This window comes from Tigriopus californicus, chromosome 5 (assembly GCF_007210705.1).
Source record: "Tigriopus californicus strain San Diego chromosome 5, Tcal_SD_v2.1, whole genome shotgun sequence".
Taxonomy (NCBI): Eukaryota; Metazoa; Arthropoda; class Copepoda; order Harpacticoida; family Harpacticidae; genus Tigriopus; species Tigriopus californicus.
In genome coordinates, this window is record NC_081444.1 from 4,700,618 (window position 1) to 4,718,574 (window position 17,957).

The 17,957-nt window shown below is 40.8% G+C and overlaps 2 protein-coding genes and 1 long non-coding RNA gene across 3 annotated transcripts; all 3 read left to right on the forward strand.

Moving 5' to 3' along the window:
• The first annotated feature begins 3,207 nt into the window (after positions 1–3,207).
• LOC131880708 (uncharacterized) lies at positions 3,208–5,082 on the forward strand. The gene is made up of 2 exons (XR_009373288.1): positions 3,208–4,072; positions 4,147–5,082. It is a non-coding gene; the product is annotated as an uncharacterized LOC131880708 (long non-coding RNA).
• Positions 5,083–9,155: 4,073 nt separating this feature from the next.
• Positions 9,156–10,655, forward strand: LOC131880208 (uncharacterized isomerase PA2770-like). Its single transcript, XM_059226769.1, has 2 exons — positions 9,156–9,596; positions 10,164–10,655. Exons 1-2 carry the CDS (start codon positions 9,171–9,173, stop codon positions 10,620–10,622), a joined length of 885 nt encoding a protein of 294 aa, XP_059082752.1. The 5' UTR covers positions 9,156–9,170; the 3' UTR covers positions 10,623–10,655.
• Positions 10,656–14,825: 4,170 nt separating this feature from the next.
• LOC131880749 (uncharacterized isomerase PA2770-like) lies at positions 14,826–17,842 on the forward strand. Its single transcript, XM_059227443.1, has 2 exons — positions 14,826–15,236; positions 17,218–17,842. The coding sequence occupies exons 1-2, from the start codon at positions 14,862–14,864 to the stop codon at positions 17,659–17,661; spliced, it is 819 nt and encodes a 272-aa protein (XP_059083426.1). The 5' UTR covers positions 14,826–14,861; the 3' UTR covers positions 17,662–17,842.
• Positions 17,843–17,957: the final 115 nt, after the last annotated feature.

Here is a 17,957-nt window from a genome sequence, read left to right on the forward strand (position 1 = left end):
AGTCCCAATCTAATTTCTCAATTGCACTCTGTATGGTCGAAGTCGTTTTAACAAAATCGTTGATTTCACAACTGGGAGGATCTTGGGTGCTCAATGAAGGATGAGAAATTGAGGAACAAGGAAAGATGGAGGCGAAATAGTTGTTGAACACATTGGCTCGGTTTAGGTCTGTGTTGAGCACAAGGCCGTCCAGGGCAACCAAAGATCCAATGGTCACAGATCTTGCCTTTGTGTTTAATTCTTAAAAAAACTTTTGGGTGTTAGTTTTTGAGTTGTTGGCTCGACTGGTTTCGAAATTTTACCTTGGTCTGCGAACCAAAGACCTTGCTGCCTTCTGAAGATCCCCGAGTCTCATGAGAGGGAGCTCTTTTCTTTATTTGGTGAGTACGCTTTTTTCTGAGGATCAGTCGCCGAAGGGTTTCCTTAATCCATTGTGGATCGCATCGGTTGCGACTATCTCCCCCTTTAAAAATTGGAACGATGTGAGCTAACTTTAGTGAAGAGGGAAACTTGCCCTGATCCACGATGCAACGTATCAAATACGAGAAAACAGGAGCAAGAATCTCTAAGTATCTCATCAAAAACTGATGTCACACCATCATGACCAGGAGAACTCGAAACCCTTAGGTTCCTTCAGGAAACCTCCTCAGGAAAACATCTTGAACGATTGAAGAAGGAGCCACAAAAGTTAGAGGATTGCCTTCAAGCCATGGGGCAGACAATTTTAGCCCGCCAGGTTGAACGGGGTCCTGTTGAGGAACTTATTGTCAACAATGATAAGGCTTGGTGGATCCCTGTTTTTGCCGTCATGCATTCAAAAAAGAAGAAAGCTCGCCTGGTTTTTGATAGCTCAGCAGAGTATCATGGCGCTTGTCTTAAACGCGAATTGCTTCAGGGACCAAATCAAAACATCCGTCTCCTGGGAGTTCTCACCAGATTTAAGGAGGGAGAAATAGGGTTTGTCGCCGATATTGACGCATTGTTCCATTCCTTCTACGTGAATCCCGAGCATCGCAACTATCGGAGATTCTATTGGTTCAAAGAAAATGACCCCACGGCAGAGATCGTTCAATTCCTGGCAAACGTGCACATGCTTGGCAATCGACCAAGTCCACTTGTTGCTACTTATGGCATGCGATTTGCCTCTAGTAAATCCTCAAGCTCTAGTGGGGATAACACCAAGTCCTTTCTGCAACAAAATTTCTAGGTTGATGATGGCTTAGGCTGCTCAAATAGCCCAGAGGAGCCCATCCAAGTACTGAGCGAAGCACAAAAGCTACTTGCCTCTTAGAATATCAGGCTCCACAAAATAGCCTCAAGCTCACGTGAAGTGCTGGAGGCCTTTCCAGAATCCGAGAGAGCCTATCATTCAACTCAGATCAGGTTTGATCACACCCAAATTCAAAGAACCTTGGGCGTTGTTTGGAACATGAGGGAATTTTTGATGGATGTCTCAACAAAATCTTTCACTAGGCGAGGCGTCTTGACGACCATCAACTCTATTTTTGATCCCATTGGAGTCGCAAGTCCCATTTTTTGTTTGGAGGGGGGAGGGCGAAAGGGTAATTCAACACCAAATCGTCTCGAATAAGCCAAACAGGACTTTTGAAGTTAGTGAATATATACGGGACGACCCATTACTGGAATCTTTTAGAGAGATCTGAGACACCTGGCTCCTTGGGCTAAAATCTATCCATCTGCTATCTATCCCACGCGGTTTCTGGCCAAACAAATTTGGCAAGATTTCGCGTCTGGAATGCCACGTATTTGCGGAAAAATGGACTAGGATTTATTACCTTTCAATCTTTAAATGATTTTTGATCTACCAACGAGTTTGAGTTGGCAGACCGAGCTAGTCCTTGAATGTAGGGTTGATCTGGAATGCTATCTAAAAATGTGTCCAAGTCTGTCTTGAAAGATGCAACCGGATCAACAAGGCATACGTATTCCCTACGAATATTAGAGGGAAGCAAATTAAACAATTAAGGAGCCCGAGAAAGAAGAGAAGTGGACTTCATTGTTCGAACGAGCCTGGATTCTCGGGGGCTTGAAGGTGCTTAATCCTAAATCCTGGGTTGGGACAAAGCTCAGGGATTCTTGTAAAAACGTACAGTATCAGATACCTCTCGTATCTTCTTGTTATGTCCCTAAGGACACACCCCTAATCCAATATACACGGAGGGTTGTATCTTCACGTCCGTTCCATTCAAGATCAAGATCAGGAGAGAGAAAGCCAGAGACATAGAGAGAGAGAGCAAAAGAGAAAGACAGAGTATGATAGCTGCATATGTGCATGTGCATGCAATACAAGTGCATATCATCCCCCCTTACAGATGGAAGTATCCCCTTTCTCAGAAGTTTGAATAAGTCTTGGGGAAGAAATAGAATTGCTGGATTTGCTGAATTAGTAAGATATGCAAAAAACGTCGTTTCTTGAAAACCTGAACAACTCGTTTCTTCACCACGCAAGTGGAGTTGGCCGGTAAGGTATCAAATTTCTTCCTAGGCAATAATCGACGAAACATGATGATGACTTATGGTGTAGAAAAAGTTCATAAGAAGACTAGTATTTTGATTGGAACAATCTGCGTCCAAAGAATCGGGAACCATAGTTGGTAATTGGAAAAATAAAAGGGCGAGAGAGAGTGGGTATCCTCCACGATACAAGATCCACAAAACAGGGTGAGCATCATGTAAAATCCACGGGAGCATCCTCCACAATACAGGGTGGGAATTCTTCACATTTCAGTGTGGGCATCATCCACAATTCACGGTGGGCATCCTCATAAATACAGTGTGGGCATCCTCTACAATTCACGGTGGGCATCATCCACAATTCACGGTGGGCATCCTCATAAATACAGTGTGGGCATCCTCTACAATACAGTGTGGGCATCCTCTACAATTCAGGGCATCCTCCACAATACAGTGTGGGCATCCTCCACAATTCAAGGTGGGAATTCTCCACAATAAAGGGTGGGTATCATCCACAATACAGTGTGGGCATCATCCAAAAAACAGGGTGGGGATTCTTCACATTACAGTGTGGGCATCATCCACAATTCACGGTGGGCATCCTCATAAATACAGTGTGGGCATCCTCTACAATTCACGGTGGGCATCCTCTACAATTCACGGTGGGCATCCTCTACAATCAGGGCATCCTCCACAATACAGTGTGGGCATCCTCCACAATTCAAGGTGGGAATTCTCCACAATAAAAGGTGGGTATCATCCACAAAACGGTGTGGGCATCATCCACGATACAGTGTGGGCATCATCCAAAAAACAGGGTGGGGATTCTTCACATTACAGTGTGGGCATCATCCACAATTCACGGTGGGCATCCTCATAAATACAGTGTGGGCATCCTCTACAATTCACGGTGGGCATCCTCTACAATTCACGGTGGGCATCCTCTACAATTCACGGTGGGCATCCTCTACAATCAGGGCATCCTCCACAATACAGTGTGGGCATCCTCCACAATTCAAGGTGGGAATTCTCCACAATAAAAGGTGGGTATCATCCACAAAACGGTGTGGGCATCATCCACAATACAGTGTGGGCATCATCCAAAAAACAGGGTGGGGATTCTTCACATTACAGTGTGGGCATTATCCACAATTCACGGTGGGCACCCTTCACAATACAGTGTGGGCATCATCCACAATTCACGGTGGGAATTCTCCACAATAAAGGGTGGGCATCATCAAAAAAAAACAGGGTAGGAATTCTTCACATTACAGTGTGGGCATCATCCACAATTCACGATGGGCCTCCCCCACGATAAAGGGTGGGCATCATCCAAAAAACAGGGTGGGGATTCTTCACATTACAGTGTGGGCATCATCCACAATTCACGGTGGACATCCTCCACAATACAGTGTGGGTATGATCCAAAATAAAGTGTGGGCATCATCCTTAATTCACGGTGGGAATTCTCCACGATAAAGGGTGGGCATCATCCAAAAAACAGGGTGGGGATTCGTCACATTACAGTGTGGGCATCATCTACAATTCATGGTGGACATCCTCCACAATACAGGGTAGGCATCCTCCACAATTCAAGGTGGGAATTCTCAACAATCAACTTGTTCGTGGAATCTTGGCCATTCCTACCAACTACCAATTTTGTATCATCAGCATAAGAAGAGATACTGACATGACTACTACCAAACTTCTGAAGCAGAGCAATGAAGATGATGAGAAGGAGAGGACCCAAAATGGAGCCCTGGGGAACAACCGACTTGCCATCATGTATGTCACTAAGGGATCCCTTGACCCTAACAGTTTGCTTCCCATCATGAATGAAGCTTCGTATCCATTTGAGAACCTTTCCTTGGATCCCAATGTCATTAGGGCTATTCAACAAAAGGCCATTATCTACTTTATCAAAGGCTTTGGGGAAAAAATCCATTGTTCTTCCATGAAGCAATAAACCCTAAGTTGTTCCTTATGATTTTGCAAGCTAGAAGAGGCCAAGATGTCATTGGGTCAAAATTTTCAAGGGCAATCTTTAAGCAGCATTTCAACCATTGTGTGTTGTGATAGCGTGCATTGAGTTGATTTGTATAAACATTTCGGAACCAACAAATATGTTATGAATCCACAGGGTAAGCCCACAGGTTAAGCAATAAAAATGTATTTGCATATTTTTTAACTTACATATTACCAGTCTGTGTACAAATTGATTACAGGTTTCCACCACGAAGACTCCAAGGTGGTTCAATCAATTTTCTTTGAATTTCTGCGACTTTTCCCCCTTCTTTTGACACCCCTACTTAATTGGTGCATTTTTTTTCAGATTATTGTATTACCATTTCTTCAATCTTCAAGCATTTTGTTCCCTTGGTTCTTGAATGTTCCCTTAACAAGCCATACAAGCCCAAACTGTCCAATTATGATAAAACCTTCATCCATGCAGTTTTCTACTCGTCTGAATATCGTCACCCAAGGCGAAGTCATTCGGGAAAACAACGCCCCTGTATAATATCATTCTGATTCTTATTCCCTAAGCTTTTGGTCTTATTTTATTTTCAGTCGTTGAGATTACTTATTTTAATGAAGTTGTTCCATTCAGTCTTCCTAATTTTAATGTACATTGACTCTCCTCTTATTTTGAGTTTTCTGATAAAAACCGCTCTTAAACCCAGTACGATCAAATACAATCCAACCCTTCCCTTCCCCAATCAGAAACTGAATCCGAAAGCGAACAAAATGCTGCATCCGAACGGATCCGAATCCGATTTTTTTCGACCAGGCCAAATTGGATTGGATCTGAAAAGTCGGAGGTGATGCAACAGTTCTAATTTGCACCCAAAGGGACCTCATATTTTGAGAAATCAGGCTAGGAATGGAGTGGTGTTAAATATAGCAGAATGACCTCTATTCACTTCGCCTTTCCTTGCTTGCCTTCAAAAAGGGCCGTATCTCACGAACGATGTACCTAGATCAAAAGACGCAGTTTCCTATCATCAATCTCTCCCTCTTCTCTGAAGGTAGCTCATGTTGTTCCAATTTTCAAAGGGGGAGATAAGTCACTCCCCAGTAACTACAGGCCAATTTCTCTCACTTCGAATATTGCGAAGGTGTTTGAGAAGATCATGAAGTTCAAACTTGTTGAATTTCTTGATATACATGAAGTCCTTCCTCCTAGCCAGCATGGGTTCCGAGCACATTTTAGCACGGTTACCCAACTGATTGAGCATATAGAGCAGGTTATTGAGGGACTGGAGAGCCATGAATCAGTCGATGTAGTTTATCTCGACTTTGCCAAGGCCTTTGACAAGGTAGATCATGGCCTTTTAGTTAACAGGCTCCATGAGATTGGGATCCAAGGCAAGGTTCTCAATTGGCTAAGAAGTTTCATTTGTGGTAGGAAACAATTAGTTAAGGTTGAGGGATCGCTTAGTGACATACATGATGTCAAGTCGGGTGTCCCTCAGGGCTCCATTTTGGGTCCTCTCCTTTTCATTATCTTCATTGCTCCGCTTCAGAAGCTTGGTAGTAGTAATGTCAGTATCTCTTCTTATGCTGATGATACAAAATTGGTACTTGGTAGGAATGGTCAGGATTCCGGTTGTCTGGCAAAGGTCCTAGACCAAATTTATTCCTGGGTTGCTGCGAGTAACATGGCCTTGAATGGAATGAAATTCCGCTCAATGACCTTTGGGTCGACGCCATTAGACACTCCACTATTAGATGATGAAGGTAAGGACATTGAGCAGGTCTCATCCATGAAGGATTTAGGTGTAGTCCTCTACGATAATGGAAAGTTCGATGAGCATATCCAGTTGAAAGTTGGTAAGGCTTTTCAAACATGTGGTTGGATATATCGCACGTTTAAGTCCAGAGATAGTGTCACGATGCTAACTCTGTACAAGTCGATTGTTCAGCCGCATCTTGAATATGCCTCTCCCATTTGGGCTCCAATTAGTTCAGCAGGTTTGCAAAAGCTCGAGCAGGTCCAAAGATGTTTTACTAGGAACATTGAAGATATGAGAGAGCTCTCGTATTGGGAGAGGTTAGAAAGGTTGGGATTGTACAGTACTCAGAGAAGGTACGAAAGGTATCTGATATTGTACGTTTTCAAAAGCATTCATGAGCTTTGTCCCAACCCAGGATTTAGGGTCAATTGTAGTGACCGTAGAGGCTTAATGTGCGTTTTGAGAGCACCTTCAAGCCCTCGAGAATCCAGGCTAGTTAAAACAATGAAGTCCAACTCTCTTCTTTCTCGGGCTCCTTCATTGTTCAATTTGCTGCCCTCAAATATTCGTAGGGTTTATGTAGGGGTTGATCCAGTAGCAAGATTTAAGTCAGACTTGGACAAGTTTTTGACTAAAATTCCGGATCAACCTTATATTCAAGGATTATCCAGATCAGCCAACTCCAATTCGTTGGTCGATCAAATAATATATATATAAATAAAAGTCAAGTAAAATAAATAATCTTCTCGTTTTGAACTGCTGGGATTCCAATCCCGGTAGCGGTAAGGAAGTCCGCACCAAAAAAATAAAAAAATCTACATTTTGGTGGCTCCATTCGTGTTGGCACGAAAATCAAGTCATGTTTTGTCAAACGGATGCAATTTAGGGCGGCTTTACACTAGGACATGGAGTACGGAAGTAGTGGAGTGGAGAACTCGGTCGAAGATCGAACGTCTTTTAGCGAGGTTTTGTAGAGCTTTGTGTTACCCCCTGATCAGATGGATTCCCGCTGGAGAGAGTGTTCATTGAATACCATCTTCATGTTCAAGTACTCGATAAGGAGGTGTCTTCTAGCGAGTTGTTAAAGAGCTTTCCACTCCACTACCGCCGTACTCCATGACTAGGATGGAAAACTGAGATTGAATTCGGTATGAGGATTGAAATTGGAGTAGTGCTTTGGCGAGTTCGGCATAAGACTAGAGTCCAACAGAGGACTCCAGTCTTTCGCCGTACTCAAGTCGAACAAAAAAAACTCATGCACCAAAAACTCGCCCCAGTACTAGTCCTACTTCAATCTCAAATTCCATCCTAGTGTAAAGCCGCCATAATCATTTTGCAGGACATGGGTTAGGTTTACGTTAGTCAACCACTCCTAATTCCCGGATAAAACAACTCCTTCTTTCCACACAGTTTTTTGACTGCTTTGATTGAAACAAAAAATGCAGTACAAGTGGATAGGCTCAAAACCGTGCGTCCCGTAGCAAATAGTTTGGCGGGATTGACGTTCTTCTCTGAAGAACTCAAGGTTATGATGGCGATACAAATTTCGGAGATTTGTACGATGGTACAAACTAGAGGACACTCAAACTCTTTAGGAGCCTGTCTTTCAAAGCGCTTACCTCGGAGTTAAGAGCATGGACGCTAATGGGAATGAAAGTAGACTCGCCAAAGCCTTAACTCAGATGTACGACCGTTTAAAAAACTCGACTCAGTATACAAATTCTAGGAATATGCGGAAATTGAGTTTCTTCGAAACAGTCGGCGAATTTACTTTCGCTTTTATCTCGTAATAACAGAGTAGCAGAAAAATCAGCAAAACCTATTTTTTTTAAATCTTTTGTGCGGACTTCCTTACCGCTACCGGGATTGGAATCCCAGCAGTTCAAGACGAGAAGATTATTTATTTTACTTGACTTTTATTTATATATATATTATTTGATCGACCAACGAATTGGAGTTGGCTGATCTGGCTAATCCTTGAATATAAGGTTGATCCGGAATTTTAGTCAAAATTTTGTATCCGAATTTCAACAAAGGCTGAATTCTTCCATGATTAGCTTAAAATTCTTCTAAAGATTCAAATTTAAAAAGCTAAGTGTTTGAGAATAGTATTTTCACGAAAGGTTTGAAATTGATTCAAAATGAACGATTTTGAAAAGGGAAACCCATGCCGGGAAAGATTTGTTTTTGAACTTCAAAATCCACTCTCAGGAGCATCAGTTTCGTCACAAGGAGATCCAAAGTTCCCCTTAACTTATATCACACTGAAGTTCCCCATCATTCCCGTCAAGTTCATTCTAGGTATATGGAGATAAAATGAATGAAAATACTTGCGAATGATTATTAAAGTAAGGTCAAGGACCAAAGTCAGACATTTCTCATGACGTTTCGATGTCAAGAGAGATTGATTGCCGATTCCGAATCTTTGGTTCATGCTGAACAAATCCGTCGAAAATTAATCATGAAAAAACAAGACCGGATTGTTCATATTTGGCTTGACATTCGCAAAGAACTGAACTGAATGACAGTACAAAGTCATGCACAAGGTGAATGACAGCAGATTTTTTAAACGTTTAGAGAACTAGGAAATGCAATCTAAATCCAACGAAATGTGCTGATTTAAAAAATTAACTTACTTTTGCATGGACTTTTTCACTAGTAATTGATGCCTTTTGTAAAAACTTCGAGTGTGCAAGTATGGTTGCGCTCGTTAAGAACTTTGATCTGGTGCGGTGGAAATATTCCACTACTCCAAGAACGTAAGACGCTCCTCTCCTAAACTTAGACGTAAATTTTGATGTAGTATGTTATATATGCTTTGCCTGACCTACGCTTGCACGTTTTCCACCAACAAAGAATAAGACAGAAACCAGTCCAGAAGTTATCATCTCGTGATTTTCGTATAACCCCAAACACAAACTGGATTCAACTAGTTTCGAGCTCGAGGGGTTCCTTTTATAAATGGATCGTTATCACCACCAGCAAGGAGTTCATCTTGAGACGGCAGAAGCAATGGAGGTCCCGCTTTTCCATGTGGACACATTCACCGACAAGATCTTCGGTGGCAATCCAACTGCCGTGGCCTTCTTGGAATACTGGTTAGAACCACTGGTACTTCAACAGATCGCCAAGCAAACCAATATGCCCGCCACGGTCTTCATTGTGGGCACCGAAGAGGAACATGTATGGAGAATCCGATGGTTTTCGCCAGACTTTGAAATCGACCTCTGCGGGCATGGAACTCTGGCCTCCGCTCATGCCATCTTCGAAATGTATCCTCACCTCTCTAGTATTACAATGATGTCAGACATCAGTGGAGTCCTGGAGATTGAGAAACCCTATCCTGGACTGTGCCAAATGACTTTCCCGACTCGACCACCAGTCAAGGTACGACGAAGCCAGGTGTTAATTCGGCTTATTTTTGGCGTATCTACGAAGTATCTTCTAGATACCAGATTTGAAATGAAAGAGAGAGCACGAGACAATTGACCAAACCTCTCGATCTGCCTTACGCATCGTTCCTTTATCAAAGCTCCAAAGAGCAATATGAGAAAAGCAAAATAGTCCCTCTTGGACACTGGTCTCCAACTTTACAGAGGCTTTTTTTATGTTACCATCATATTCTTAGGCATTTTGGAACTGAAAGCGAAATACCATTGAAAATGATCATTGCTAATACGCATTCTGAGCTGGCACAATTTAATTTTTTCATCCTTAAGAACGCCGCCTCAACAAGATGGAAAAGTAATGGCAAGCAAAATTGACTTTAAATTCGCTGTCTTTCAAAAGGGCGAAAAAATCTTCATCACGCTTAATTTCTATTAAAATTTACTGAACTGTATTACTATCACATTTGCGAGCACTGTTTGAAATCAAAGGACAACTTGTTTCGACATATCCATGGAAAAGTGCTTAATATTGGCTATTTAGATGGTATGTTTCATGAAATTACAGATTGAATTGGATGAAGTTCCTGAGTGTATCTTGAAAGGAATTGGAACCCTCCCCAAGGAAATCTGGAAATCCCGAGACTACCTCTTTATCTACGACACTGAAGAAGAAGTCGCAGCCCTCAAACCCAATCAGGTGATTTTGGGAGAGATCAACCTCGACCCTGGCGGCATTGTGGCCACCGCTCCCGCCACCCGATCAGCCGGTGTGGACTTTGTGTCCCGATTCTTCACCCCTCAGTCAGTAATTTTCGAAGATCCCGCGACCGGTTCCTCTCACTGCAGCCTCGTCCCTTTCTGGGCTCAACGCCTGGGCAAACAACAGCTGACGGCTTCTCAAATTTCGGATCGAGGCGGGAAATTGACTTGCTTTTACCGGGATCAATTCGTTCTACTCCAAGGACAGGCTGTTACATTTATGAAAGGACTCGTTTATTTATCTTTGCAAGCAAACTTAATTTGAAGCTTTTCATGTCAAATAAAAGCAATTGAATCACTTAGCAAGCTAATTATTTTGCTAAACTATAGCAAATGATCCTATGCTGATTGAAGATGGTGACCTTTCAATCCAGCATAGAAACGAATCCTGGTGCAATGTTTAAAGCCCCAAATTTATATTACTGGCGCTGATAGCACGTGCTTAAAAACACATGTATGAATAAAAAGGTGGCCTTTGAATTCTTTCAAAGCTTACATTTTATTTTCCTTCAACCACGCACTAAATCATGAAGAGAAGGGAAATCTAGGAATGGCTATGTGCAGAAAAATCTTAGGTGCTTAAAATTTGGACACGCTGAATTGGTAACATAAAGATGTTAGTTGCTCAAACACGCCTAATTGGCAGCCCTGATGTGATCCAAATGCCAAACTTTCTGATCTTGATTCTATGTTTTATAAAAGAAACCTATTTTTAATGGAATTACTTTAGAAAAGGGGCTCAGTCAATTTTGAACGCCTCAAGCCAACTCTAGATCTTCCTGGTTGCATTGATTTGGATAAAAGATATGGTCGCATCAATTCCATTTCAAACCTACTACAAATTTGATTCCATTTGTGTAAACAGGTTTTGTTTTGCGTTTGCGATATGTTACAATATTCGTTTGTGGGAGGGGATAATTAGGCCAAAATGACTTTGTAAACAATAAAACGTTAGTAGTTCCCATATATTATAAAATCAATCAAGTGACTTTAGTAGTAATGGGAATAATTGTGAATTTTCATCCAACATTGTCTGAATAAGTCAGTGGATTTGAAACTGAAGTTTTGAACTCTTGTTGGAGGAAACCCTTACACCTTTTTTCTTTTTCTCGTTCAATTAAAAAAGAAGAAAGTAACGGTAAGGGATGGCCAAAAAGTCGTTCCGTTGCCGATACTATCAATTTAACAGAAAAGCAACGCGTTACCAGTAGCATTACTCAAGCCCTGCTTTAGAATTAACAAACATTTCAGGAATCGGACTTCATCCATTATAAATGCAAGGGCCTGATCTCGTCTTTTCTTGATTTCCACTCATATTTGGAGTCAAATAGGGTGCGGAAGCTCAAAGTATAGCGGAAACAAAAAATCTTGTCCCGCATTCTATGGTACAATGTATGAGGGCCATTCAAAGTACATGCTAGCAATTTACGCTATGTATTTATTTTGCCGAGTGCGACACTAGTCATGGTACATCTTCTTCATAGTATTCAATGACACACGAACATTTGAACGGCGTATATTTCATAACAACGACCCACATACGCAAAGAAAATATGTTTTTGTTTGGCGAGACTACGTTTCAAAATCTTACTTCAATGGTGAACTTAAGTCAGTGACTACACATTCTGAATCTAGTGGACATTGAAATTTTAACCACAACAATATTCTTGCCCTAAGCACGGCCACATTTTCAGAAATGGAGTGCTTGTTTCTGATCTTTAAATCCAATGAACATTGTGAATTGTTGGTGATTGTTTCTTTCTGATAATATACTGAATATGAAAGCTTTGTCATTGAACGCTTGAGCCCACCCTTGTCTTACTTTTCTCGACTGTCTTATTCCCCGATGAGAAAGGTCAAAATATAGTAAGCTGTATGTTGAGTTTTGTTCTTTTCTTCGATTTGAGCCATGTAGACTTGTTCAAACCAGATCTGGAATGGACATACTGTATGACCCGTTGAGATTAATGATTCGTCACATCTGACGTCGTTGGGTCAGCAATCGTTTTCTTAGAATCTCTATGGACGTTTGACCCTCTAAGGGCGACCCACCCTAGTAACAAATGTTTCTTCGGACAAGGAGCTCATCTTAGGACTAGATGACTCTGAAGCTTCATCCCAATGGCGAAAAATGAAATTCTCGTTTTTGGTCTTTTGGTTCTCACCCTTACTTAGGATGATGGCTAGAAATGCTTTGAAAAATGTAATTACTATATTTTGAACTGTCAGAAAAGTAAGAAAAATAATTGTATTCATTAAAGATATAAAATATGATGGATCTTGTCGCGTATATCGGAAACACATGAAGTGCTAAAAAATTGACTGCAATGCACTTAAGTTTCAGAGCCCAGACATTTTGATGGTGATATCATTAATCCTTCTAATGATACTTCAAACTTCGCATCTTGTTACCACCACGATTCATAATTTGTACTTAAATGGGCGCGTTGAATTCCACACAAAAATTACCAAACATTGTGCGTAGTCCTAGTTTGAATACACACTTTGGTTTTCTTGCCTATAATTTTAGTGTTTTAGTGGGTTCGGATAAAAAACGTGATGAAACGGAGAAATATTTATGTTGAAACTGTTTGGGCTTTCAATTTTTAATAGTGCTTCATTATGTCACTTGTTGAACGTTTCTTCCAATCTGATTTTGCTTCTGTTACAAAAGTTCAGATGCATTTTGAAATAGTTCCCTGACTGGTTGAGCAAGCAAAGAGGTTTTTTCCCTTACATCAGTACCACAATACAAGATAAGTCTGATAATTTGCAACTGGACTACCTACTTTTTAAGAAGCAACAATTCTTCGTCATGGTTTTGTTCCCTTGGTGACAATATATGTGCAATTCAAATGCGTAAAACTGTATTTTTACTTTGAGGACTAAAAACGGTCTGAATATAGTAGAATTAACCTAAATTTCTTGATTGTGGATTGCGAGAGCCATGAAGTCTGGAGTTTGATGCGGATTTTCGGTTTGTCCAATTGCAATCTTAGTTGCGAAAATACACCTTCGACGGGTTTCAAAAACTGATTTGCCAATTGATTTCAATTTCTTTTCTACAATACAACAAAAAAGGAAAACAAATTTTCTTCTTGAAAATATATCTGTCTCGCTAAACCCATTTGCTTACATGAAATACAACTCTATAGATGGACATTTGTTCATATGACTATAAGAACTTCAACCAAAGCATGCCCTTTAAGCTCAACCACAATTCAGTTTTGGCTTAGCTTATTCAGATCGTCACACATGTTACATGGATATCCTTGTTCTACTTAGACGTATGTAGAATGATAACATGAGTAAGAAATTGCAGTCAGCCTTTGTGGTACCAAATATCCCAAACAATGACGTAGGAAAGATGGAGGGTTCATTTTTTGGCTTTCTTTTGGAGGATTTTGCATCATACTCTGGAGAAAATCCCATCTTTCAAGGGCAAATTAGAAAACATAAACCTAGCACCTACAAGTTTTGCTAACTGAACCTTGCGTGTCATTATTATGGAACCTATACAGCAATATCGTAATAAGAACAATATCTTACAATAGCAAACTATTCAATCATTAAGATCAAGTTTCAAAATAGGAGAGATGGTTGTAGTGCAGTAGGTTAACGCATGACCCAGCTCTGCTCGGGTTTCTGGGTTCGATCCCAGGTCTCTCCCCCACCCCCATAAGGGCCCTTATTTGCAACGTCACAGGGCCCAAAGAAAACGGGAAGAGGTATGGTAGATTGCTACATAAACTGCTCTTGCCTTGGCTTGAACGCAATTTCTTTCCCGGACATTATGTGACCCGAGGCACTAATTGAAAATAAGATTTTGATAGAATTAGTAAAATACAACACAAACGCATTATCATTCAATAACAAGAAATTGGCCCAATTGGCCCTTTATTTGGTAGAGGCTGAATGACAAAGCGCCCTCTGGAGTGCAGAACGTAAAACATATTTCTTGCAGCTTAAGGGGGCTATTGCTATAGTGGATCATCGCCTCAAATGGCGCTCCTTCAACCCAGAACGGGCAAGAGGCCAGTATTGCAAATGTATCAAATTTGTATCACGAAAATACCGATCCATTGAGAAATAATCTCGCAACACAGATTTAAAAAAATAAATAAATTGCATTTTTACTCCTTAATGACATGTTGACGACGCAGTCACAAGATCATACAATATCCGAGTTTCTGAATGAACAAATATGGATGCGCTAGGGGCTTTGAACTGGTGGAATTATGGCAATGTCCCAGATTGGACGCATGCCTTTACTTAGTACGATTTTCAGGGTTGAATATTAGATAAACATTGCTTACAAACTCTCACGTTCCAAAAGAAGAGAAAAAGAATGATAGAACCAGTCCTAGAGGTTGCTCCTTCTAGATTTTTACGTTTAACTTAATCCTCTGAACTGGATGTAACTAGTTTTGGGCTCGAGGGGTCTCCTCTATAAATGGATCGTTATCACCACCAGCAAGGAGTTCATCTCGAAACAGCATTAGCAATGGAGGTCCCGCTTTTCCATGTGGACACATTCACTGACAAGATCTTCGGTGGCAATCCAACTGCCGTGGCCTTCTTGGAATACTGGTTGGAACCACTTGTACTTCAACAGATCGCCAAGCAAACCAATATGCCCGCCACGGTCTTCATTGTGGGCACCGAAGAGGAACATGTATGGAGAATCCGATGGTTTTCGCCAGACTTTGAAATCGACCTCTGCGGGCATGGAACTCTGGCCTCCGCTCATGCCATCTTCGAAATGTATCCTCACCTCTCTAGTATTACAATGATGTCAGACATCAGTGGAGTCCTGGAGATTGAGAAACCCTATCCTGGACTTTACCAAATGACTTTCCCGACTCGACCACCGGTCAAGGTACGACGAAGCCAGGTGCTCTCACGGGTCATTTTAGGAAATCTATGCATTATGCGGCAGAAAAGGAATGTATGAGATTCGTTTGAGTAAAATAATACTGGCTTACTTCAAATTTGATGTCACAAAATATGGCTTCGGAAAGCTTTCCCTAATTCAGTTTTCAAGTCTTCTCAAATGACAAAGTTTATAAGCAAGTTTCTAAAAAGAGTAAAAAATTGAGGGTGTTGGAGTGTCTTTCTATTTACAAAAAGTAGAGGTATTTGTTTTTTACAAGCAGTAAGTCGCAACCCACTTTGTATGGGGTGAAATAGGAATTTTCCTTTTGTAACTACTCATTTCAACTTGTATAGAACCATTCCTTTCACTGAAGGCTTTAACAATGTTTTGGCTTATCTAAGAAACCCTATAATCAATAAGATTCCATAATGCACTACAGAAAAGCATTTCCATCCCTTAATGTTAGTTCCATCAAAGGAGCTCAACTACATCCTATTTCCAATGTTCTAATCTTTCATATCCATCTCTGTCAAGTAACGTTCTAAACATAGTGTAGGTATCTTCCAAGAAATAACACAATTCAAGTTGTTGGCAACCTGCCGTTTGCCCTTCTTTCAACTCAAATTATCAAGGAAATGTTAGCACTAAATTGTACTTCACGATAATTTGGATTCTCATTTTGGGTATTCCCATTGCAGTGTCTCATACTTAAAGAAATGAAAAATCGCTACACTCATTGAGCAAAAATGTTTTTGTAAAAAATGCCCTTTGAAAAACCATCCTGAGTAGTAGTTATGTTAAATGATAAGTATGTTTGTCAAGCCACAAAGATCTACTCTGAAAGAATTTTACCTCCTCCATATTATACTTACTCTACTTTCGAATAACATATCTTTTCTATGAGCCCATATGAAGACCTTGAGTTGATAGAGTTATGTCACTAAGAAAGCTTTAACACTAGACTAAACGTTTCGAAATACTTCTGATAGAACTTACTGCTTTGGCGTATTTGGTAATCCAAAAATCATGTTGAAATTCTGAGGACTCTAATTGGAAATTTTCCTGTCTGTGAACTCGACGGTTGAAGCAAATCATTTTTGAACATCAGTCCACACAACCTAATGCAAATAATGCGACAAATCTGTTCCAACTTCTACAAAGCAACTTATGAATAAGTACTGTGTACACCTCCCCATTTTTTGTTTGTTTTGGACTCAATCGCAGCTCTCTCTGATCTTGGATATCCCAACAAAGGATATTCTTGCTCAGTTATTTGCTGTTTACCACTTTTTGGGAGATTGAGTTAATTCAAAGTGGATTTGTCAGTAATATTGCCTTAAAAATGTTTTTCAAAGAGTTTTAGATCAGCAAACCTCTACCGACAGGTTTGATTTTACTTAAGGGCATGAACAAAATAATATGAAATGTTAAAAACTTAAATAAAAAAAACAATCAACACGGTCCGATCCCCTCATCTTAGTTCACAGATCTCATGTTAATATTCTAATTGTTTTTTGCATTCTACAATTCTATTTATAGGATATTTCAGGCAAAGCAAAACATATTTGACCTAATCAAAGCTAGGCTATGAAGACTACGTATATGAGTAAAACAATTATTGAAGCTTCTTACTTGCATAACTGCAAGCAATATTTGTCAAATCATTTGCCAATATATTTGCCTCTTTTAGGGGTTCATTTGCCATTTATAGGTCTTAAAAGGGCTAGTTTAGTGGCCAAAAATCTGCAACCCTAATCATTTGTTTCTTGCATCACTCTCAAGAATGATCACAGGATCGCCCATGTAAGTTGTCAAAGGATCAACTAGAGCTTTAATTTATGTACCACATAGAAGCTTGGACTACGTTAGCCTGGCGTCAAATCAGGGGCTGTGGAATGAACAAGCAATGCTCTACCAATACACCACGGCCAGCTGTTGCCTACACACCTCTCATTTTCTCTGATTGTCGATTTTGAAATTGCAGATTGAACTTGACGAAGTGCCTGAATGCATTCTCAAGGGAATTGGAACCCTTCCCAAGGAAATCTGGAAATCCCGAGACTACCTCTTTATCTACGACACTGAAGAAGAAGTCGCAGCCCTCAAACCCAATCAGGTGATTTTGGGAGAGATCAACCTCGACCCTGGTGGCATTGTGGCCACCGCTCCCGCCACCCGATCAGCCGGTGTGGACTTTGTGTCCCGATTCTTCACCCCTCAGTCAATAATTTTCGAAGATCCCGCGACCGGTTCCTCTCACTGCAGCCTCGTCCCTTTCTGGGCTCAACGCCTGGGCAAACAACAGCTGACGGCTTCTCAAATTTCGGATCGAGGCGGGAAATTGACTTGCTTTTACCGGGATCAATTTGTTCTACTCCAAGGACAGGCAGTTACATTTATGAAGGGTCTCATTCGCTTGGCTGAGTAGCGGAGAAAACGTTGACTAGCTGCAACAGAGCAATATGACAGCTTTTGATTTTTTTTTATTTGCTCATTTGGCAAACATGCCATTTTATTGCGATAAATGGCATTGACTTGAAAATGCAGAAAAAGGTACGTCTGAAAGCTCAAATTACAGTTCTTGTGTGAAATAAACAGTCGAAGCAGAACACTTATCGTACAAAAAATAATCGTCATCTTTTGTTATAACTGTAACCCAGTCTTCTATTGTTTAGAGGAAGCAGTGGGGCCTTTAGTTGCCATGTTGGCTTTTAAGTATGAGTA

Bases quoted from the DNA above. Each gene is read 5' to 3' on its own strand.
- LOC131880208 (XM_059226769.1), top strand. From the start codon at position 9,171: ATGGATCGTTATCACCACCAGCAAGGAGTTCATCTTGAGACGGCAGAA. The intron at 9,597-10,163 runs GTACGACGAAGC...ATGAAATTACAG, and splicing joins CGACTCGACCACCAGTCAAG to ATTGAATTGGATGAAGTTCC.
- LOC131880749 (XM_059227443.1), top strand. From the start codon at position 14,862: ATGGAGGTCCCGCTTTTCCATGTGGACACATTCACTGACAAGATCTTC. The intron at 15,237-17,217 runs GTACGACGAAGC...TTGAAATTGCAG, and splicing joins CGACTCGACCACCGGTCAAG to ATTGAACTTGACGAAGTGCC.